Source organism: Convolutriloba macropyga, chromosome 13 (genome assembly GCF_964194025.1).
Source record: "Convolutriloba macropyga chromosome 13, txConMacr16.3, whole genome shotgun sequence".
NCBI classification, from domain to species: Eukaryota; Metazoa; Xenacoelomorpha; order Acoela; family Convolutidae; genus Convolutriloba; species Convolutriloba macropyga.
In genome coordinates this window covers 18,487,137-18,511,255 of record NC_134480.1, presented here as the reverse complement: position 1 = coordinate 18,511,255, position 24,119 = coordinate 18,487,137, and the positions used below count along the sequence as shown (strand labels likewise).

The 24,119-nt window shown below is 34.8% G+C and overlaps 1 protein-coding gene across 1 annotated transcript in view; it reads right to left on the bottom strand.

The window, feature by feature from the left end:
- Positions 1 to 431: 431 nt before the first annotated feature.
- The window catches only part of LOC142351986 (small ribosomal subunit protein eS25-like), a 128,917-nt gene continuing 105,229 nt past the window's right edge, over positions 432 to 24,119 (bottom strand). Inside the window, exons 2-4 of the mRNA XM_075404281.1 lie at positions 1,858 to 2,008; positions 1,587 to 1,712; positions 432 to 926 (exon numbers count right to left, since the gene is read on the bottom strand). Of these exons, the coding sequence (XP_075260396.1) occupies positions 826 to 926; positions 1,587 to 1,712; positions 1,858 to 2,002 (372 nt within the window). The 5' untranslated portion in view covers positions 2,003 to 2,008 and the 3' untranslated portion in view covers positions 432 to 825. The remainder of the gene's footprint in view (positions 927 to 1,586; positions 1,713 to 1,857; positions 2,009 to 24,119) is intronic.

The following is a 24,119-nucleotide window of genomic DNA, read 5'->3' as shown; positions in this document are numbered from 1 at the left end:
TCTCAAAAATGAAGAACGAAACCGTAAAAAAAGTCACTTGAGAAGTCAAAGAATGTTCTAGAAGAAAAGCGCAGAATTGTCAAGCAAAATATTTGCATAAAAAAGACCAACACAATTACAATAATTGTTATGAACTTCGTTCAAGAGCAATTAATCATCAAATGTGTTCACAGATCTCAAGATTGTCGTAATCAAGATAGTCGTAAGATAGACGTAATCTATTTACTACCTTCACCTTTACAGCTATAAAGAAACTTCAAGTTGAAAAAATTGTGTGTTATGTACTAAATAAGTGCACAGAAGTGGCTCAACAAAAAACAACATGCAGCATATAATCCACCATCAATGGGTTGATACAATGAATCGCGAACAAAATCACGGTGTTTGGCTTTTCCGTCGGCAAATATAGAAATCTGAAAAGCGAGAAAAGATTTATTTTTGATATTTTATTACAGTTTTAAACCGTCATACTCAGCTTGGCGTATACAAACAATACCCGTTCAAGAATTTAGTTAAATATTTTCATCAACATCAAAGCTATCAGAACAGTTACAACTGTTGCACATCAATTGACAATAAGATGAGCAAAATAGGAGGTAAAAGCATAGCGTAGTTATAAACAAATCTTAGTTACGAATCATCTTCTAGCTAAATAAAACTAACTATTCCTTCATAGCGACTTCATAGAAAGAACCTACAAGAGAAGCACGCTTTGATAGAAGAATAAGGTCCTGTCTTTCTTGTAAAAGTATTTTTTAACTCTCTCAAGTTTCAACCCTGAGGCACACCAGTCACGTGATAAGCACAATCCAGATAGTTCTCTGGCTAGTCCTGCTCCATATCGAACATGTCATCTCCTGCACTCTTCGCGGCTCCTTCGCCTCCTTCTTTACTCTCCGTAGTCCCCTTCTCTTGTCCATTGGCCACTGAAACATCCGCTAGAATAAGAATGTGAAACGAATTGTGGGATGCGCTAGCTAGAGTAGACTCGAAGCGTGACTAATTGAATAACTTGATTATACTTTTTTCATTCATCACGGAGGTGCTATAACTTTGATAAGCATTAAATTAATAGCTCTGTAATTTTTCCCATATCAACAATGAGCAGGTTAAACTCCAGGTTACCAACAATGAGCAATTTAAAGTTTTTTCCGTTAACTTCAAAGCTAACTTTCTAAAATTAGTTTTCAAATGGCAGTTAGTACGCTAAGACCACTCAAACTTTTCAAAAATTGCGGCTCCTTCAACACTGTCGTTCTTTTAACTATTAGTCTAATTTAAAACCGCTTTGTGGCGCTTTCCTAAAGTTTTTCAACGAATTGCATTTGGTAACTTGTTTGAATACAAAGCTGCTGAACAAGAAGGTGACTATCATAAAGCAAATTATGAAAGCGTACAATTTCGACTTGATATGGCAATCTTTCCTTTGTACTGAGAAAAGGCAATTATTCCTTTCAAAATCGCAAGAAGTTCTTGATAAAAAACAAATTCTTGGCACAAACGGAAAAGTGGCACAAACGGAAAAGTGGCACAAACGGAAAAGATCCAAGATTTCAATCATTTCGTGTTTACGGAAAAAACCCCACCTGGTCTAAGGCTGCGATCACGCAAAATTTCCTCAGGTATATCGTTGAGGAACTTGGGAGGCGTCTTCGCGAGTGGAGAATCTTTGCATCTCATTAGCGTATCTCGTGAGTAGATAATTCGGGTTCCTAAAAAGCATGATTTTAATTACCGTACAAAAATCTGTTATCGCCGTATGAAGTCCCTACTTATACGGAGCATTAAAGTCAATGACTCGCTGTTAGGTTATTCATCAACCATTACCTTATTTGCTGATTCACTTGATGGACTTACCACCCGGGGTGGTTCCATAGATAGTGCCACCAAGACTGTATGAAACGTTGTTCGGCAGTTCTGACTCATCTTTGAAGTATCTAATAGGAATTGCCGTCGACTGGGCGCTTGCTTTATTGTCTTTACTTCCCTCACTTTCAGGCATTTTTCTGAAACAGAGCAAAATTTCCGATACTATCCAAGACCCAAGAAGAACGCGGTAACTAACTGCAAAGAGAACCAAGAGAGAAAAGACGCTTGAATTTGGTTAAATGTATAAATACTTGCAAGCAAAGGCATGGTTAACCAAAAATCATAAAATAAACGATAATTATTGATTGCATTGCTTTAAAACACTGATTTCTCGGCCCCGTCAATTAGTTAATGACCAAATTGAAGATTTTTCCAGCAGGTATTGGAAGTAGTATAGTAGAATAGGATTTGAAGTTAATTCTTCAGGATATACAACCATTCAATTGTCCAAGTTTGTTAGATTCCGATCGCTGTTGGAGTTTTCACATTTGCATATAAAGTGCAAGGTACATTTGATTTCCTCTGTGTAGCGAGTATAGTAATAATGCTAGATATCCAAAAATGTTACATCAAAAATGTTAGAAACAGAATTTTACAAAACTACCCAATTTTTGAATACACCTCAAGCACTAGGTTGTACAGAATTTCAATTCGGCGGAAGAAATTTTCGTCAGTCCCTAATAGTCGAATTTTGCTTATGTGTAGTCCTCCTCGGCAACAATGACAGGTAGTTGCCGGCAACAAACAGGGCTTTTATTTGTACAAACAGGGCTTTTATTTGTTACAAACAGTGCTTTAATTTGTACTACCTTCAGCTTTACAGCTATAAAAAGAAACTTCAACTTGAAAAAATTGTGTGCTATATACTAAATAAGTGCACAGAAAAGGCTCAACAAAAAACAACATGGAGCATATAATCCACTCTCAAAGGACTGATACAATGAATCGCGAACAAAATCACGGTGTTTGGCTTTTCCGGCAGCAAACACAGAAATCTGTATTTTTTGTTTCACAGAAACTTGGCTTTGCGAGTTTGACAGAAACTCACAGAAACTTGGCTTTGTGAGTTTGATGATAAAACGTTTTCAATCCTGAGAAAGAAAGATAGAAAGATACTGTTATTTCTGAACTGACCGGCAGGAGCGAAAACGAAAAAAAGGTGGAGGAGTAATGATGCTTGTTCCAAAGGTTTTTTCTCCAAAAAATTGTAATGATATGAATCTTTTTACGGGGAAATTGGAGAATGCATGGGCCTCATTGAAAACACCAACTTGTCCATCCCTACTAGTGAATGTTACCTATAATCCAATTAAAAACAAAATAGCACTGAATTTTTGGACCAAATTGCAATTAACATCGATAATGCTATTACGAAAAAGGAAAAGATAATACTTCTGGGTAACTATAGCATTAACTATTTGGATACCTTGGAAAGAACTAGGCTTGAAACAGTAATTTTTCCCTATGATTTACATGTAGAGAACCAAAACAATTCCTACTCATTTAAACCGGGAAAACAATACCAAAAGCCTTATTGATTACATTATTACTGACTGTTCAACAAGAAACGACACTATAAATTGTGATAGCATAGTAAAACGTGACCACTTTGGCACTCTAATTCTGTTAGGGCTGCATGTTGAAGCTAAAAAATTACCAGTCCAGAAAAAATTTTTCTAAAAAAAGAACTATAATGCACTTGATTTTAATCACTGCGTAGATTAATAAAATTGGCAAAAAATGTACAACAACTTGGATTCATGCTACAAGTTTTCACCGACAATTTTACGATAGCACTTTCAAAAGACGCTCCGCTTAACAAAAGTTCTATCCGAAATGACAAAAGTTTTTTTTACATTAACAGACAAATGGTTAACTAGAAAATCAGACAATTGATGGTCAATCGAGATGAGTTTTTGAATGATAAAGACTACGAAAATTTCTTTGATCTAAATAGCCAGTTTAGTATTTCTAATGACAACGATTTCAACAGATTTCATAGAAGTCTTATTGAAGCATTAGAAAGTGACAGAAAACCGTGGATGCTGATAAATGAAGTGAGAAACTCTGAAAAAATCAAATCCAGAATCTATAGTTTGAGGAATTTATTTGGTGATTATGTTACCCAAACAAAAAATATTGCTAACCGGTTGAACTATCGTTTCTCTACACATGGTAATTTCCAAGATCCTCAGTATCTACTACAGATTTCTGGGATATGCAATCCTAAACAAAAAATTTTTAGTTCTTACTATGTAACGGAAAAAGACTTTCATGATGCAATTAGGGCATTGGGGAGAAATAAACCAATCAGACCATCAAAACTTCCTGCATGGGCTAATAAAGAATCAAGCTCTGTCGTTGTTCCTCATCTAAACTTCCTTGTGAAATACTGTATCAAATTATCTTGCTTCCCCAATGAGCTTAAACGAGCACATGTTGTTCCACTGTACAAAAAAGATGACCCTGAGGAACATAATAACTATCGCTCAATTTCGTTTACCCCTGTTCTTCTAAGATAATTGAAACATCTTGAGGGATCAAGTTTGTCAGTACTTTCACAACAACAAATTACTAAGTAAAAATCAGTATGGTTTTGAGGAAAAATTTTAAATCATTGAATCCCTATTATTTCGCACAGAATTCATCAAAAACAAAACTGACAATAACAGTTTTGTCACAGCAACATTTCTTGACTTATCAAAAACTTATGATTCTATCAATTACGCCATTTTGGATATCAAGTTAGGCAACTTAGTTTTTGATGAGAGCTCAAAAAAACTCTTGAGAATATTCGTTACAAACCGCCGCCAATCCGTTATACTACAAGATTGCATATCAGATGAACTAATGCTTCATAAAGGTGTACCACAAGGGACAGTCTTTGGTCAGCTCTTTTTTAATCCGTACAATGTTAACATTGCAACAAGAGTTGACAATGAAACTGAACTTATACAATGTGCTGACGATACCGTTATTTTAACTTTTGATACCTCCACTGACAAAAGCAATATCAGGTTAGAGCAAATTGCAAACAAATTTATTTGATATTTTCATGAACATCATCTCACAGTTAATACCTCTATAACTGAATTCATGATATTGAACAGCGATATTGAATTTATGTTTGAAGTTCAATATCGGTGTTTAAACTACTCTTTCTACTAATAAACATGTATTCAGGTTTATTCGAGTTTAAGTGGAGCTTAGCACCACTGAACTACTTTTGCAGAGTCATAAGTATCAAATCAAAATCCCCCTGATTTATCGAAGCTTGGTAAACAAAATAGAAAACAGTGTCATAGGCAAGAAAATGATAATTGACATCAACACGTTGAAATACAACTTCCAGATGAAAAAGATTGAATAAAAAAAGAACGCGTCCTAGAACAGATCCATGAGAAAAACCCGTTTTCATAGTTCTTGACATCAAATATTCAACAACAATCAACAATTTTTGAGATTTACTACTCAGATAACTATTTAAAAAACAAAGCACTTTTTCTATGAAAACCAAATTTGCTTCAGGAATTGAAATAAGTAATTCATGATCGAGAGTGTCAAAGGCAGCTGATAGATCAAGTCCAATATAAAAAGTGCTTTTTGTCCTATCTAAATTGAGGAGCAAATCATTTGTCAACTCAACGAGCACTGTTTCTGTAGAAAAAACTTCCTGTAGGCACTTTGATAAATTCTAAAAAGACTATTCTTTTCAAGGTGTTCTCGTTTTTGCATGAAAGCTGCTCGTTCTTATAGTTTTCAAATGTAACTCAGATTTGCGATAGTTCAATAGTTTGAAAAATCGTCAGTATCAGAATTTGCTTTCTTCAAATGGGGCTTAGCAATGGCCATTTTAAAGGACTGAGGCAAACATCCTGTCTTCAGCGAAAGATTAAGAAGTGTCAGAAGGTCGAGAAATAATTATTCTGGAAATGACTTATTAAGATGTTTCGGAATGATGTCCTATGGAGATGTAGTGTTTGACAACGCCGAAATCAAATCTTTAAACTGACTTATCCAGAACTCTGTGAATGAATACATTGAGTTAACTTTAGCTTTCAAAATTTCAGGACCTATCCCAGTGAGAATTGATGCAATAATACTTTCCACTTTACATATAAAGAACTTGATGAAATCGTTCGCAAGATGTTTTTTGTTTTCATAATTCGGGAGCTGTTGTATATCTTGACCAGGAAGCATTTTTAAGGTGGCAAACTTTTTACGGCTACAATTTTCCATCAATTCTCCATTCTCAATGTATAATCTTCGGTTCTTTAAGAGTTTCTCAAATTTAATATGGGTAACATTTTCATATTCAGACTTCAGTACAGATTTTTCCGAATTTCTTTATTTAAGCTCTGCTTTTTTCTTCTTTTATTTCAATCTCATAAGCGTGTCGTCAAAAAATGGGCATTGATGTTTGGTACAAACTTTTATTTTGTGTGATAGAACGGAATCCAAAATATTCTCCTTGAAACTTAGATGCATATCCCATGCATCACCACTACTTGAGGCAACATCAAACTTTAAACACGACTTCCATAATTTAACAGGACCTTCAGAGTCAAATGTTTTCAATTTCTATACATCAAACGTTGTTGAGATTTGCGTTGTTTTAAACTGCTGAGCGAGAAACAAATGAACGAATGGTCCGAAGAATTAAAGAAGCTATTCGACTTAACATTAATTGAAATATTGTTTGACGCAATAACATGGTCAAGAATCCCATCACTACTATGAATTTTCCGTGAGACACACTGAGTAAGGCCGAAATCTTCAAAAATGTTTTTCAAAATTTTGATGAATCGTTTTTTACATTCAATGAAATGATCACCTAAGAGAAGAATCTTGACGAATTGTATGTAGCCTTTTCTCTATAAAAAACACTAGTAAAGTGATCAATAAAAGATTTAACATTTAATCCAGGTGGTCGATAAACAGCGATTACTAAATAACTGGTAGCCTCAACAGTTAACGAGACATACCAGCACTCATAAATATCAGAGGTAAACTTTTCAAAACCTTCCAAATGGAGATCATATCTGTAAAAGAGGCAAATTCCACCTGCTCTTTTTTCACCCTTGGTGCACTATAGAAATGAAACCCCAGGGGAAAACACTGCTTTTGAATACAATCGATATCTGAGTTGTTCGTAATCCACGATTCTGTAAATACTCCCAAGTTTAATTCATTTACATCCAAGAGTGCATTTAAACCTTTCATTTTTTTCCTGACAGAGCGTACATTATGTAGACAAATGTTTAGTCCTGTAGATCTTTTTTCGTCAGTCTTTGTTTTAATGGAGGACTGGCTAGTAGTCAGTTTTGGTCTACTTTTTTTAGCCAATCACAGGCGGCTTCATTCAGGTAAAATCTTGACATCGTAACGTTTTCAGGCCAGAAATCAGTTATCTCAACTTTCACCTTATCAGAGTTAAATACACAACGGCTTTCAGGTGAGCTTCTGACTACGAAGTTTGACAAATATGAAGTAGTTCGACATTATTTTCTACACAATACTCCTCCCTTTCTGATGTTGTTATGTTCTGACTCAATCAACCTACATATAAATGACGACGCTTCGGGGGCTTTTTGACACCCTTGATGACTGATGGATTGGTGTTTGCTCCCTTTTTTACCTCCTTAGGTGATCGTACTTTTCCTTGTACATTTTTAAATTCAAAATCATCCGCCTTCCTCTTTTTGTTAACTGTCGCAATGTGATAGCCGGATGAGCTGTCAATTCGGTTACTGCCGGGTCCACTTTTTGCAGCTTTTAGAAAAGGGATTTCCGGTTTCTTTATCAACGCTATCTCATTGCGTAGCATTCTCACCTCGGGGATCAAAGAATAAACACAATCGAGCTTCTTCTCAACGACCGTAATTCTGTCCAGCGCAGATAGTTCTGCAGTAAAGCTAGGAGTACAACCAGCACAGGACCAGTGGATCATTTCTTTGCGATACTTGAAATTCCCACTTAACTAAAGTGAACATATATTTTCTTACAATTTACACAAAATGCCCTCACTTGTACATGGCAAGGCTCGTGACAAATATTGCAGGGAAATTCGGGCGGTGGCGGCGGTGGTAGGGGCACCATTTTAACTTGGGATAAAAACGAGACTAAGGGAAGTGGCCGCTAGTGGCCTAAACTACTTTGTCAAGCAAATGTTGAGAGCCCTCACACCAAATGCTTGATTAAGGAAAATATTTGGGATGGCCAAAAATGTAGGGAAACAGTCAAGCAGATGCGGAGAACTCCTTTGCCAAATGCTTGATACCAAATATGGAACTGTATATAATTCCCGTATATTGTCTTCCGACGAAATTTGAAATCCCCTGTAACTGGGGCCACCCAAACGAAATCCGGCCTCTGATACCACAGTAAATAACAACAGTCAAGTGCTGAAACAGAATTGAATAGCCTCCCGTGTGCACATGGAGACTATTTGATAAGTTTATCACAACAATTAGGCTAATAAAAGAAATTTAATTAAAAATCTCGAACCGGGAAGCGAAGCACAAATCCAAATCGAATGTCACTGTTGACTGGCATTATCCAGATTCAAATTGAAAAATTGAATTCGTAGTACAACTGTTGTCCGAGGGAAAATCTTTTAGTTCTGTGCACTCTAGTTGTGTCAAGTTATCAGGCTTTTGAAACAATAAGACTTATATTTTTCCATATTTCTTCTATTAGTTTCACTCATTTTTTAATGATTTTCATTAGTTTCATCATTTGTTTGTCACAACCTTTTGTTTTACCTCAATTTAATTGCAGATTACTCGTTTTCAAGTTAATCGATCTCAGTTAACTCATTTTAGGTTTCAGTTCAAGAAAAATTTTAGATTAAAGCCATCTTTTGTCAAACAAAGTTTCTTCATCATTGCGAGGACCCTTCATATGACGGTTCTCCTTATCTTCGGCCTTTTGTGGCTTTTTGTGAATTTTTGTTTTGTCAATTTATGGAGAATAACGTTTTAAGTGCCTAGGCAGTTTCAGTCAAAAACGAGTCTTTTAGTATTAGTGAAGCTGGAAGGGCCACAGATGATTCTCCAGGCACAAGATTCTTTGACCTATCCTATGAAAATGTCTCTCATTTTGATAGAGATCTGCATTTCCTGTTTATTTTGATTCAGAACCCCTGCCATTCAGTTGATTCTGCTCAATTGACTTATTTTCATATCGCAATCAAAAAAATTTCTGGCGAATTTGCTAGAGAATAGCCGCAATAGCTTCGTAGATCTGCAGTCTCGAAAAAAAAACAGTAAAAAAGACGTATCAAAAAAAATCTTCTACTCATTAAAGGATGAGATGTTATTTTTTTGATTTGAAATCTGTACAAGTTTATGGTCGTAACAGAAATTGCAACGACAAAATAAAAAACATAGGAGGACAAGTCCTGATGTACAATTCAAAACAGTTTTGTTGACTAGAATGGGCTTTGAATGGATTGGGAAAATCATTTAGGAAAAAATCCGATCCCTAAAATTGAAAAAACTGTATAAATCAAATTGAAATTGCCGCATGTGAAAAAAACCACTAGCCAGAAACCGAATTTTCCTTCAAACACCGTTTTCTCACTCTGCCTTAAAACTTGGCGAAAAAATTTCACGCCAAGAAAACACTTGCTTTTTCGCTCCACTTCCTGTTTCGGCGTGACCAAGATCACTACTCCAATTTGACGTCAAAAATCATGAAAATGTGTGAACAGATCTTCAGAAAAAACAGCGCCGAAATACATTTCAAATTCTTTGAATTGTAAAAAACCAAGAGAAGGCCAAAAGCAGCCCCAGCTATTAATAAAACGAATGATTAAATTCAAATAGTTAGATTTTCTGGTTCTGAACTCATTATCTTTGGAGCTTTCTGCCCAAGTTTTTACTTCTCTTCAGACTACAAATCTCTTTAAATATGAAGTACAATTTGTTTTGATGTAAATTTTTGTTACTAATACAATATTTATTCCATTTTTTACTACTCTTGCATTCTCATTATAATATTATATAAAACTTAGAGAGCTATTTCGGCTAACATTTAACGTACTATTACTTATAAAGTTCGACGTTGAGCTTAATCACTAAACACATCACATTCAGAATCTATCTACAAAGAACCTATTTATGACCCAACACCATTATCCGAAAAGCGCACGTGCAATTTGTAGTAAAAATTCTTCGGCATATCGGTATAGTCGGGCGCATCTTTTGGTGGTTGCTGTTACATTTTCCACACAGCGATGACTAGTTCGTTAAATGCCACAGAATATTGAGCAGCGAAATTTTCAAAGCCACAATCCTTCCAAACTGAACACTCTGTGCAGTTGATTAACAAGAGCACAAGCGAAAAATTTGGTAATTCGTTAATAGATTAGCAGAAAAATCTTTTGAAAAATTCCTGTAACAGATACAGAGAAATCAATAACATGCGACTGCAATAGGTATCTTTTTACAATTGGTATTGATCCATTTCAAACTCTGTTTCTGAAACTTTATGAGTGCTGTTATGTTTGTTATATTAGCAAACCAACAAGCACTTCCGTATTAAAATACCAAAAACACATAGAATTGTACAAAATTAGTTTACCTGACAGAGTTTGGCGTCGTGAGTTCTTTGTAAACATGAAATGAACTCCGAGTTCTTTGTTCGGAGATCTTTTAAAGTGGATGTTGCGCTTATGATCACTTGTTACAAAAACTTTTCTTTATGAGTACCTTTTCCTTCAAGCCCACGGAAAAATATTATTGCAATTAGACATTGAGTTTTGTGAGCATTTTGCAACCTTTAAGGGAACTTTGTGTTGTTCATCCGAGTAAGTTCTGTTTGATTTATTAACCGATATATAACTAGCTTCGTCGGTGCAGAAGAAAGCAAAAACAGCTCTGCAATTTCTGGTAAGTACTTTTCTTAAAAAACCAATTGATAGTTCACAAAGTGAAACAGACAACAAGAAGAAGAGAACTGATGGGAAAACTTTTTGTGAGGTTTCAGATCATAAATTACAAATCGGAACATTTAGAAAACTTTTTAATTAGACATACTTATATTTCGAATATGAGCAAACGGAAAAATCCGAGAAAAGAATTGCAGGAAGAACTGCACACAACCTTGACCCTCACAGAACTTTGCCAAAAATAAAAGCAAGTTTTTTGAGATCTATTCTAATTTATGCTCTCCCACAGTTGGAAAAACATTTACAAATTATTACCTAAGAAATCACTTTGCAAGGTTAGTCTGATAATCACATTGATCCACTAGTAGAAATAAAGATAGACAAGTCAAAAAGGTAAATTATAACAACAACACCGAACATCAACTCAACACTCACCTTAAAATTGCCTTTCTGTCTTATCAACAGCAGATAATTACTCAATATTGGGCATAAACGGACAAAGTTTGAAAAGCGAACCACCATATGCCAAAATCAGGTTCAAAAACTTAAGCACTGGTTGATTCTGGAAGCAACTGTACTGTTTTTACAAGTTACAAGCACTCACAACACAACAATCTACACCAGATGTCACCTGGAAAACTTATCATTTGACAATCTTAAGAAGTTAAGCAAACCAGCTGATCAGAACATTTGATTCTGAAAAGTGTACAAAGTGTCTAACTGATAGACATCGTGACTCTGGAAATTTAGAGTCGTAACGCAAAATCAGCCGCTAATCAGATGAGAATTTTTTTCGAGCATTTAGTTATAACCATCTAACACATAGTTGTTTCTCAATGCAAATGACATTTGCTTTGTGTAGTTGAAAGTCGCAAAATTATTCCTGTCTAGTTTCAGTGATGGGACTATCGAAACATCATTTAGAAAGTACTCAACTAAAAAATGATCCCCTGCAACACACCAAAAAGGTAGACGGTTACTAATATAAGATCCCGCTTAAGATCAATTGTTACAAAAACTCCTAAATTTGTTTTATATGTACTTGTTTATCCATCCCTCAAAAGAACAAACAAACAATTGGAATTAGACATTGAGATATGGAGCATTTTCAACTTTCAAGGGATCTTTGTGTTGGTCACTCCAGTTCCTCATGCGAGTAGATTCTGTTTGACAAATCAGTCTACACTTATTAACCGATATAAAATTAGCTTTGTTGGTGAAGAAAACAAGAAAAACAGCTCAATAAGTTCTGATAACTTTTTGTTGTCACAAACAAAAGAGAGATACTAGAAGGGAGCCCAGCGGAACTCCACTAGTAAAATTAACGCTTTCAAAAACATGACCGTTGATTTGACTTTTTAGATTTTTTCCAATTATGTAGAATTGATTTTCATGATTTTAATCTTTTCATTTGAATTAATTAACTTCTAGATAGATTCCTATTAAATTAAGATGAAGGATGCAACAAAATTTTTTTGAAAACCACAGCCCTTTGGATGGAAAACTGGTTCAAAATGACGTTATTGACATAATAACAAACAATGTTCATTTATATTCGATTCAACTGTTCGAAGAACTTTGCCTTTAATTCCCTACTTCAGACATATAAAATTTTTTAGGAGGGATTAACAGCTGTGTTTTTGCTGCCACATGCAAAGACAACAGCTTGTTATGTTTCGTAGAAAATTTGATTTAGGGACTTAATGATTGCCTTGAATACCTCGTAAACAGTTGCAGAAGCCTCGTATGGACATTTTGTTTTTTGGTCGTCTAAATTTTTGTATATCTTTTTAATCGTTTTCCAATAACCGTCGAGTCTAAACAAAATGATAGCGGTGGGGGAGAGTGGTAGAAATTCTCAATTTTTATTGTTTCTTTTCTCAATTTCGTTTTGAAGGGAGACAGTACTTAGAATCGCAATTGACTGGAATTTTCTCTGGACTTTGACAAGCTTCTCATTAATTGAGGATTCTGCAGAATTTTCCTTAAATTTGTGCTTTCATCTTGAATCCTCGTTTCAGCCATGCCCTACAGCATTACTATGATCTTTATTTTGTTTGAGTTGTTTACTTTTATTGTTTCAAGGCATTTAGTAGAGTTTGACGGCAGCAGTTTCAACCATGGTTATATTTGAGCAGTAGAAAATAATGAGCAGCAAAAATTTCAAAGCCGCACTATTCCGAACTGAATGTTTTGTATTTGATTAACAAGAGCAGAAGTACTAATGAAGAACCATTGCTGGCAATTTTCAAGGCGTGGTTTCGAATGGTTTTGTATGGTTGATTAATTTCAACGACCATTTTTGAGTATTTATGAGTGCTTTTGTGTTCGCTAAATTAGCAAATCAAAAATTACTTCCGTATTTCAATACCAAAAAAACATAGATTTGTACAAAATTAGTTTACCTGACAGAGTTTGGTGTGGTGAGTTCCTGGTAAACATGCGATCCATTAACGTGGATGTCCCGTTTATGATCACGTGATTCATAAACTCCTATTTTTTTCTTCATGTTCACTTTTTGATCAAGCACCCGGAAGAACGAAAATATAAACTGAATTAGACATTGTGATATGAGAACATTTTCAACGCGTAAGGGAGTTTTGTGTTTTTCATTTGAGTGCTTCATCCGATTAGGTTCCCCTTGAAAATCAGTTCAAACTTATTTACCGATGTAAAATTAGCTTCGTTGGCGCAGAAAATAGCACAAAAATCTCTTCAGGTTCTAGTGCTTTCTTGTTGTAAAATACAAGAGAGAGAGAGAGAGAGAGAGAGAGATGCTAGAAGGGAACCCAGCAGACCTCCTTTTGTACAATTGACGCTTGCAAAAACATGACCGTTGATTCGAATTTGTTGTGTTTTTCCAATTATGTAGAATTGCGTTGAAAAGATCAATTCACTGTGGACACCAAGATTGAATAGTGATCAACATACTCAAAGTTATTCATAATTTTATTATTGTCTTTTGAATCAGTTAACTTATAGACAGATTCTTGTAAAACTAAGAGATGAACGGTGCAACAACAAGTTTTTGAAAACCACAGCATTCCGGATGTATAACAGGCTTAAAATGAAGTTGCTGACTTAAAAACCAATATTGTTCAATTATTTTTGATGCAATTCTTCGAAGAGCTTTAACTTCAATTCCCTACTTCAGACACAGAGCTTTTCTTAGCTATGAACGAAAAATGTGTTATTGCTGCTACATGAGAAGATAAATTTACTGACTGCCCAGGAACACCTTGTATACAGTTGCAGGAACCTCCTCTGGTCATTTTGATTTGTGATTGTCTAAACTTTCGTACATCTTTTTAATTGCTTGCTCACAGTCGCCAAAGTCTATACACAAAGGTAGCTGCAGGGGAGAGTGATAAAAAAACTCAATTTTTAGTTATTTTGCTTTCAAGGGTGACAGAAATTATAATAGCCATCAACCAGAGTTTTCTGATGCATTTGAAAAACTTCTTATTTGGAAAAATTGCTGCTAAATTATACTTCATTTTGCGTTTTCCTCTTAAATCTTTGTGTTAGCAACGCCCGCTAGTATTGCTATTTTCTTTATTTGGTTAGAGTTGTTTACTCTCGATGTTTCAAGGCAATTGCATCGTGATTCGACAATGAACGATCCAATGTCCAGTTTTTTTCTTGCAGTATATAACTTCTGTTTTTGAGTTGATTAGGGCAAGGGCAAAAATATCTGATCAGCGATGCTCGCAAATCATTGTAAACCTGGAAAAGTCTACTGAAAATTACGTAGTTACCAAGTTTAGAAAGGTTTTTTTGACTGATTAAACTACGTAAAGTGAATAGTAACGACTGGTTATTATACCTGATATTATACTTTTCAAATTAACAACCATCTTTGAGACGCATTCATTGTTGTCATTCAAAAGTTTTGGTTGGTGACAGTTTTTAGATTCAGTTGAATTAGCTTACAGACCTGTCAGTGTCAATTTGGCTTTTTGTAGACTGATCTTAAATTCCTACAAGAAATCCATCTCTTTGGTTGTCTTCAATCTCATGAGCAAGTTCAATGCTTTAGTGAAATACTGGAAGAATCAGGAGACGCCTCCGTTGAACATATATGTTGTCGTGTCAATTGCAGTAATTGCGCAACTTTGTTGTACCCAGCAGCCACATTGGTTCATTCAACGGAATTTGTAATTTCATCAACTGTTGACAAACAATGAGGACATGTTAAATGGCAACCACTACTGACCGACTTTGTCCTTTCCAAATTTTGAACACAATGTGTAAAAAGTGACAAATTGAAAAAAAACTGAACTTAAAAACTATGCAGTTTGGGATTATCTGAGCTGAAAAATCATAAGCATAGCAGACAACAAAGTTTTTTCATTAATCATTCTGAGCATTGGAAAGCAAGGTCACAGAAAATTCAATAGACAGGACCCACACGAAAAGACAGAAAGAATCAGAGAAAGAATATTACATATTGGAACAATAAAAAATGTTTCAATTAGAGATATCTTTATTTACCGGTAAAGCAGACGGTAAAATCAGAGTAAAGTAAAGAAAAAGATCAGTTAGTCCAGAAGAGTAACCTCAAAATTTCGAATCAAATAATAACCAAGTTTTAATCTGAGGCAACTCGGATAATCCAATTACATCACAAGTACTGACATTTGATACGGACGTGCCATGAGGACCCCATCATCGCATCACAGGAAAAACTGCACACAACCTTGACCCCCAAAAAATTTTGTCAAAAATAAAACCGGATTATTGTTTATGACGTATCTTAAATTAGTCTCTACCACGATTGGATAAACATGTACAAAATATTACTCAAAAATCACTCCGCAAGAGTGATCAGATCATCACATTAATCCCACTAGTAGAGAACAAGAACAACAATTCAAAAACGCAAATCAGGACCACAATTCCAAAACACTCTGAACATCAACTCTACACTAACCTTAAAAAATTTGTGAAAATTGCCTTCCTATCACAACGACATGGGATGATTACTCAATAATGAGCTTCACCTGAAAAAATTTGGATAGCAAATTACTATAAGCAAAAATCAAATTCGGAAACTTGCGCACTGGCTGATTCCGGAAGCGTCTGTACTGTTTTTATTAAGTCACTAGCACTCAAAATACAACAATTTCCACCAGATATCACCTGGAACACTTATCATTTGACAAACTTTAAGCGATTTGCGAACTAGCTGATGAAAACAATTGATTCTTAAAAAGTGTACAATCAGGTGAAACTGATCCACCAAAATGTAAACGCATACTAATTTAAGATATTGCTTAAGATCACTTGTTACATAAAATTCGAATTTTCTCTCTATGTGTGTCTTTCTATCAAGCCCCCGCAAGAACAAAAATAAGCCCCCGAAAGAACCAAAGGAAAAACAGCTTGGCAAGTTCTGGTAGATTGTTGTCGTAGGAAACAATGGAGAGAGGTTAGAAGAGAACCCTGCGGAACTCCACTTGTAACGTTGACGGAACTCTACTTAATCTTTGACAAGAGATCGTTGTTGTCATTCAAATTTTTGTGGTCGGAGACATTTTTTAGATTTAGTTGATTTAGCTTACAGACCTGTCAGAGTCTATTTGGCTTGCTATAGACTGATCTTTAATTCCTAAAATAAATCCAACTGTTTGGTTGTCTTCAATCTCATGAGCATCTTCAATGCTTTAGTGAAATCCTTGATGAAACATAAGACGCCTCCGTTGGACATATATGTCGTCGCGTCAATTGCAATAATTGTCCATCTTTGGTATACCCAGCAGCCACATTCGTCCATTCATCGGAATTTGTAATTTTATCAACTGTTGACGAACAATGAGGTCAAGTCAAGTTGCAACCATTACTGATTGCCTTTGTGCTTACCAAATTTTGAAAACAATATGTGAAAAAGGACAAAATGGAAAAAAATGAATGATCTGACCGTTTCCATTAGACAACCTGTTGACGGATGAATATCTCTTACTTGAAGTCCACCTCGATGTTGTTTTCAACCTCACAAGCATCTTCTGTGCTTTAGTGAAATCTTTGCAAAATAAGAAGACGCCTTCGTTGTACGAACAATTCAACGCGTCAATTGGAATAAGTGCGCATCTTTGTTGTGTCCAGCCGCCACAATTGTCCCTTCATCGGAATTTATAATTTCATCAGCTGTTGACAAACAATGAGGATTTGTTAAGTTGCAACCACTACTGATTGACTTTGTACTTACCAAATGATGAATACAATATGTGAAAGCTGACAAATTGGGAAAAATTGAAAATAAAAGTTCTTCAATTTGGAATTATCTGAGTTGAAAATCACAATAACTGTAGACAACAAAGCTTTTTCAATAATCATTCTGAGAATTGGAAAGCAAGGTCACAAACAATACAATAGACAGGACCCACACGCATTGTCGAAAGGTAGCACTTTGGCAGTTAAAATATTCCACGAAATAATTATATCGATTTTCTTGAGAGCAACTTTTCTTGAGAGCAATCGACATAAATTTTCTTGAGAGCAATCGGAACACCTCTGTGTTTTGATCTAAAGTTTTTAGATTTTTTCTTATTGAAAAAACGCGTAATTGAGATCAAAAAGTTCGCTATCATGAACGGAGCATTTTTAACACGTCACTATCGCAAGCCTGTAAAAGAATATTTTTCTTGGAAATACGTAGTTATTAAACTGTGTGCGATTTTGTTGAACGATTAAAATACTTATTTTGAATAGTAATGACTGGATGTTATACTTGATAATTTGATTTCCAAATATATATCTATCATGCAGGAGCATTAGTTGTTGACGTTCAGCAGTATTGGTGTGAGACGATTTATATTTTGAGTTGACTCAGCTTCTGGATTTGACAGTTTCCATTAGACTACCTGTAGACTGATGAATATCTCTTACTTGAAGTCCACCTCCGAAGTTGTCTTCAATCTTACAAGGATCTTCAGTGCTTTAGTGAAATCCGTGCCGAACTGGAAGACACCTTTGTTGGCGTACAAGTCAACGCGTCAATGGGAATAAGTGTGCATCTTGGTGTGTCCCGCAGCCACATTTGTACATTCCACAAAATTTATAATTTCATCAACTGTTGACGAACGATGAGGTCAAGTTAAGTTGCAACCATTACTGATTGCCGTTGTGCTAACAAAATTTTGAACACAATATGTAAAGATGACAAAATGGACAAAAAATGAAAATAAAACATCTTCAATCTGGAATTATCTGAGTTCAAAGTTATAATAACTGTAGAGAACAAAGCATTTTCAATAATAATGCTGAGAATTGGAAAGCAAGGTCACACACAATACAATAGACAAGACCCACACGCATTGCTGAAAGGTAGCACTTTGACAGTTAAAAATTTCCACACGAAAATGATATCGATTTTGAGGTTACATAGATTAGTGACGGAATTGATTAGTATAGGCAAAAAACACAAAGTAAAATTCCGAACACAAGACTGCAACTAATTTTCCGGTAATATATTCTGAGAGATCAAACTACAGCGCCTCCGTCTATGCTTTTATCAGGAAAAACTATTCTGAAGACATAAATGTCCTTGAGAGCAATCGGAACACCTCTGTTTTTTGATCTGCAGTTTTCAGATTTTTTCTGATTGAAAAGAACGCTTATTTGAGAATGAAGTGCTTGCTACCATGAATGAAGTATTGTTAACAAGTAACTACTGTAAGCCTGGAAAAGACTACGCTTCCTGGAAATAGGTAGTAATTGAACTTTGTGCGATTTTGTTGTGCGATTAAACTACTTTTATTGAATAGTAATGACTGGACATTTTAGCTGATAATTTGATTTCCAAAATTAAAATCGCCATGCAGGAGAGTTAGTTGTGAGATTCAGCAGTATTGGTGTGAGACAATTTATAGTTTGAGTTTAATCAGCTTTAGGATCTGACCGTTTCCATTAGACAACCTGTTGAAGGATGAATATCTCTTACTTGAAGTCCACCTCGATGTTGTTTTCAACCTCACAAGCATCTTCTGTGCTTTAGTGAAATCTTTGCAAAATAAGAAGACGCCTTCGTTGTACGAACAATTCAACGCGTCAATTGGAATAAGTGCGCATCTTTGTTGTGTCCAGCCGCCACAATTGTCCCTTCATCGGAATTTATAATTTCATCAACTGTTGACAAACAATGAGGATTTGTTAAGTTGCAACCACTACTGATTGACTTTGTACTTACCAAATGATGAATACAATATGTGAAAGCTGACAAATTGGGAAAAAATGAAAATAAAAGTTCTTCAATTTGGAATTATCTGAGTTGAAAATCACAATAACTGTAGACAACAAAGCTTTTTCAATAATCATTCTGAGAATTGGAAAGCAAGGTCACAAACAATACAATAGACAGGACCCACACGCATTGTCGAAAGGTAGCACTTTGGCAGTTAAAATATTCCACGAAATAATTATATCGATTTTCTTGAGAGCAACTTTTCTTGAGAGCAATCGACATAAATTTTCTTGAGAGCAATCGGAACACCTCTGTGTTTTGATCTAAAGTTTTTAGATTTTTTCTTATTGAAAAAACGCGTAATTGAGATCAAAAAGTTCGCTATCATGAACGGAGCATTTTTAACACGTCACTATCGCAAGCCTGTAAAAGAATATTTTTCTTGGAAATACGTAGTTATTAAACTGTGTGCGATTTTGTTGAACGATTAAAATACTTATTTTGAATAGTAATGACTGGATGTTATACTTGATAATTTGATTTCCAAATATATATCTATCATGCAGGAGCATTAGTTGTTGACGTTCAGCAGTATTGGTGTGAGACGATTTATATTTTGAGTTGACTCAGTTTTTGGATTTGACAGTTTCCATTAGACTACCTGTAGACTGATGAATATCTCTTACTTGAAGTCCACCTCCGAAGTTGTCTTCAATCTTACAAGGATCTTCAGTGTTTTAGTGAAATCCGTGCAGAACTAGAAGACGGCTTCGTTGGACGTACAAGTCAACGCGTCAATGGGAATAAGTGTGCAATAAGTGTGCATAAGTGTGCAAAAAAGAGAACTATGAATTTTGGGACCATCTGCGTTGAAAAACATTGGACAATAGCAGAACACAAAGCTTGTTCGCTGATCATTCTCAAGATTTGAAAAGAAGGTCAGAGAAAACTCAATAGACTGGACCCACACGCAAGGATACAAACAACTGAAGAAAAAGGTTCATAGAAACTGAGGTAACGTACTTACAGTTTTAGAAAAACAAAACAATTGATAGTTCACGATGTGGAACGGACAACCAAAAAGAAAAGAAGTGGATGGGGCGGTTTTTTGAGCGGTTATAGAAATCAGAGATAATTACAATTTGGAACATTTGGGAAGCGTTTTTTATTAGAGATACATTCATTTCGAACATGAGCAACCGCAAAATTCAGAGAGAGATATTTAATAAAAAGTTAGTCCGGAAGAATCAATTCGAAAAGCAAAGAAATTTGATAGAAAATCTGATATTTATTAAAAGCAACTCAACTAAATCAGTTGCATTTCAATCACTAAAAATTGATACGGTCTTGCCACTGGGGACTCACTCATCGCATAACTGGAAAAATTTCGCACATGGCACCGAAAAAAGTTTGTCAAAAATAACAGCTGATTACTATGTGAGCCGTATCCTAAAGTTAGCTCTCCCGAGTTGGATAAACTTGTACAAAATGTTATTTAGCAATTGAATTTGCAAGGTTGATCAGCTCACCATTTAAAACACTAATAGAAAGAAATAAAGACAAGTCAAAAACGTAAATCAAGACAATATTTCTGAATTACTCAGAACATCAACACAACGGTCACTTTAAAATTTAATGAAAATCGCCTTTCTTTCACATCGACATCAGATCATTAGCCAATAATGAGCATCGACGAAACAAATTTGGATAGCAAACAACTATATGCAGATATCAGATTACGAAATTTGAGCCCTTCCCAATTCTGGAAGCATCCGTACTGTTTTTAACAAAACTCGAGAAAAAAACAACAATTCACACCAGATATTACCTGAAGCACTTACCAATCAACAAACTCGAAAAAATAGGCTAACCAGCTGATCAAAACAATTGATTCTTAAAAGTGTACAATAGGGTCAAACGGATAGACAGCTTGACTCTGGCAAAATATGATTGTACTGCAAAGTCACCAGCTGCCAATTAGATGAGACTTTTTCGCGAGCATTCAGTTATGACCATCAAACACATAGTTCGTACTCAATTTAACGCAAATTTTCTAGTAGAATTGATAGTTGCAAAATTATTCTAGCCTAATATCAAGTTTAAGACTATCGAATCATCATTTAGAAAGTATTGAACTTTTAAAAAAAGTTTACTGCAGCATACAAAAAAGTAGACGCATACCAATTTAAGATTCCACTTAAGATCATTTGTTATAAAAACTCCTAAATTTTTCTTTTTGTGTACTCTTTTGATCAAGCCCTCAATAGAACAAAAATAAAAATAGAATTAGAAAATGAGATATGAGAGAATTTTCAACGTTAAAAGGAACTTTGTGCTGTTCGCTCCATTTTTTTCCGAGCATGTTCTTTATAACAAGTCACTCTACACTTATTAACAGATATATATATTTTGTCTTGAATCAAATAGCTTATAGATAGATTCTTGCTAAACTGAGAAATGAACGATGCAACAAAAAGTTTTGAAAACCACAGCGCGTTGAATCATAAATTGGCTCAAAATGACTTTGATGACATAAAAAGAACCATTGTTAATTTTTTTAATGATGCAACTCATCAAAAGGCCTTGCTTTTAAGTCCCTACTTCAGACATAGAAACTTTTTTAATTGGGAACAATAACTTTGTATGTGCTGCATGGAAAGACAACAGATAGTTATAATTTGTAGAATATTTGGTTTAGGGATTTAACGATTGCCCTTGAACATCTTTGTACACAGTTTCAGGAACTTCGTTTCGAAATTCAGAGAAAGATAATTAAAAAAAAGTTAGTCCGGAAGAATTAATTCAAAAAGCAAAGAACTTTGTAAGAAAATCAGCTTTATATTCAAAGCAACGTAACTAAATCAGTTACATCCCAACTACTGACATTTGATACGGTCTTGGCACTGGGGATCCAATCATCGCATTACTGGATAAATTGCGCACAACATGGCCACCACAAAAGATTGTCAAAATAACAGCTAATTACTATTTGAGTCGTATCCGAAACTTAGCTCTCCCGAGGTTGGATAAACATGTACAAAATGTTACTTAGGAGGAAATTTGAAAGATTGATCAGATCACCACATTAATACACTAGTAGAGAGAAAGAACGACGAATCAAAAACGTAAATCAAGACATCAGTTCCGAATTACTCAGAATATCAACTCAACAGTCTATTCCAAATTTAGAGAAAAGTTGTTTATTTCACATCGAAATCAGATGACTACTCAATAAAGAGCATCGACGAAAAAAATTTGGACAGCAAACAACTATATGCAGATATCAGATTACGAAATTTGAGCCCTTCCCAATTCTGGAAGCATCCGTACTGTTTTTAACAAAACTCGAGAAAAAAACAAGAATCCACACAAGATATCACCTGAAGCACTTACCAATCACCAAACTCGAAAAAATATGCAAACCAGCTGATCAAAACAATTGATTATTAAAATTTTACAATAGGGTCAAACGGATAGACAGCTTGACTCTGGCAAAATATGATTGTACTGCATAGTCACCAGCTGCCAATTAGATGAGTCTTTTTCTCGAGCATTCAGTTATGACCATCAAACAGATAGTTCGTACTCAATTTAACACAAAATTTCTAGTAGAATTGATAGTCGCAAAATTAATCTAGTCTAATATCAAGTTTAAGACTATCGAAACATCATTTAGAAAGTATTGAAATTTTAAAAAAAAGTTTACGGCAGCATACAAAAAAGTAGACGCATACCAATTTAAGATTTCACTTCAGATCATTTGTTACATAAACTCCTAAATGTTTCTTTTCGTGTACTCTTTCGATCAAGCCCTCAGTAGAACAAAAAAAATTAGAATTAGAAAATGAGATATGAGAGAATTTTCAACGTTAAAAGGAACTTTGTGCTGTTCACTCCATTTTTTTCCGAGCATGTTCTTTATGACAAATCAGTCTACACTTATTAACAGATATGGAATTAGCTTCGTAGGTGCAGATAGCTCGTGCAATTAGTTGTCGAAAAAATAAAACAGGGGTGGCAGAAAAAACCCTGCGGATCTCCACTTGTATTTTTGACGCTTTCAAAAATATGAACGTTGATTTGACTTCATTAAATTCTTCCAATTACTTAAAATTGCGGTAAGTGATCAATTCCTCGTGAACACCAACATTGAATAGTGATCAATTTAAACCGAACCAATTTTATTTCATAATCGGTGAAAATTTATGTTAATATTTTGTCTTGAATCAAATAGCTTATAGATAGATTCTTGTTAAACTGAGAGATGAACGATGGAACACCAATTTTTGAAAACCACAGCGCTCTGAATCATAAATTGGCTCAAAATAACGTTTATGACATAAAAAGAAACATTGTTAATTTTTTTAATGATGCAACTCATCAAAAGGCCTTGCTTTTAAGTACCTACTTCAGACATACAAACTTTTTTAATTGGGCACGATAACTTTGTATTTCTTGCTGCATGGAAAGTTAACAGATAGTTATAGTTTGTAGAATATTTGGTTTAGGGATTTGATGATTGCCCTTGAACATCTTTGTACACAGTTTCAGGAACTTCGTCTCGAAATTCAGAGAGAGATATTTAAAATAAAGTTAGTCCGGAAGAATTAATTCAAAAAGCAAAGAACTTTGAAAGAAAATCAGCTTTCTATTTAAAGCAACGTAACTAAATCAGTTACATCCCAACTACTGACATTTGATACGGTCTTGGCACTGGGGATCCAATCATCGCATTACTGGATAAATTGCGCACAACATGGCCACCACAAAAGATTGTCAAAAATAACAGCTAATTACTATTTGAGTCGAATCCAAAACTTAGCTCTCCCGAGGTTGGATAAACATGTACAAAATGTTACTTAGGAAGAAATTTGAAAGATTGATCAGATCATCACATTAATACACTAGTAAAGAGAAAAAAGACAAATCAAAAACGTAAATCAAGACAACAATTCCGAATTACTCATAACATCAACTCAACAGTCTATTGCAAATTTAGTGAAAATTGCTTTATTTCACATCGAAATCAGATGACTACTCAATAATGAGCATCGACGAAAAAAATTTGGATAGCAAATCACTATATGCAAATATCAGATTGAGAAATTTGAGCACTTCCCAATTCTGGAAGGATCCGTACTGTTTTTAGCAAAACAAGAGAAAAAAAACATTAAT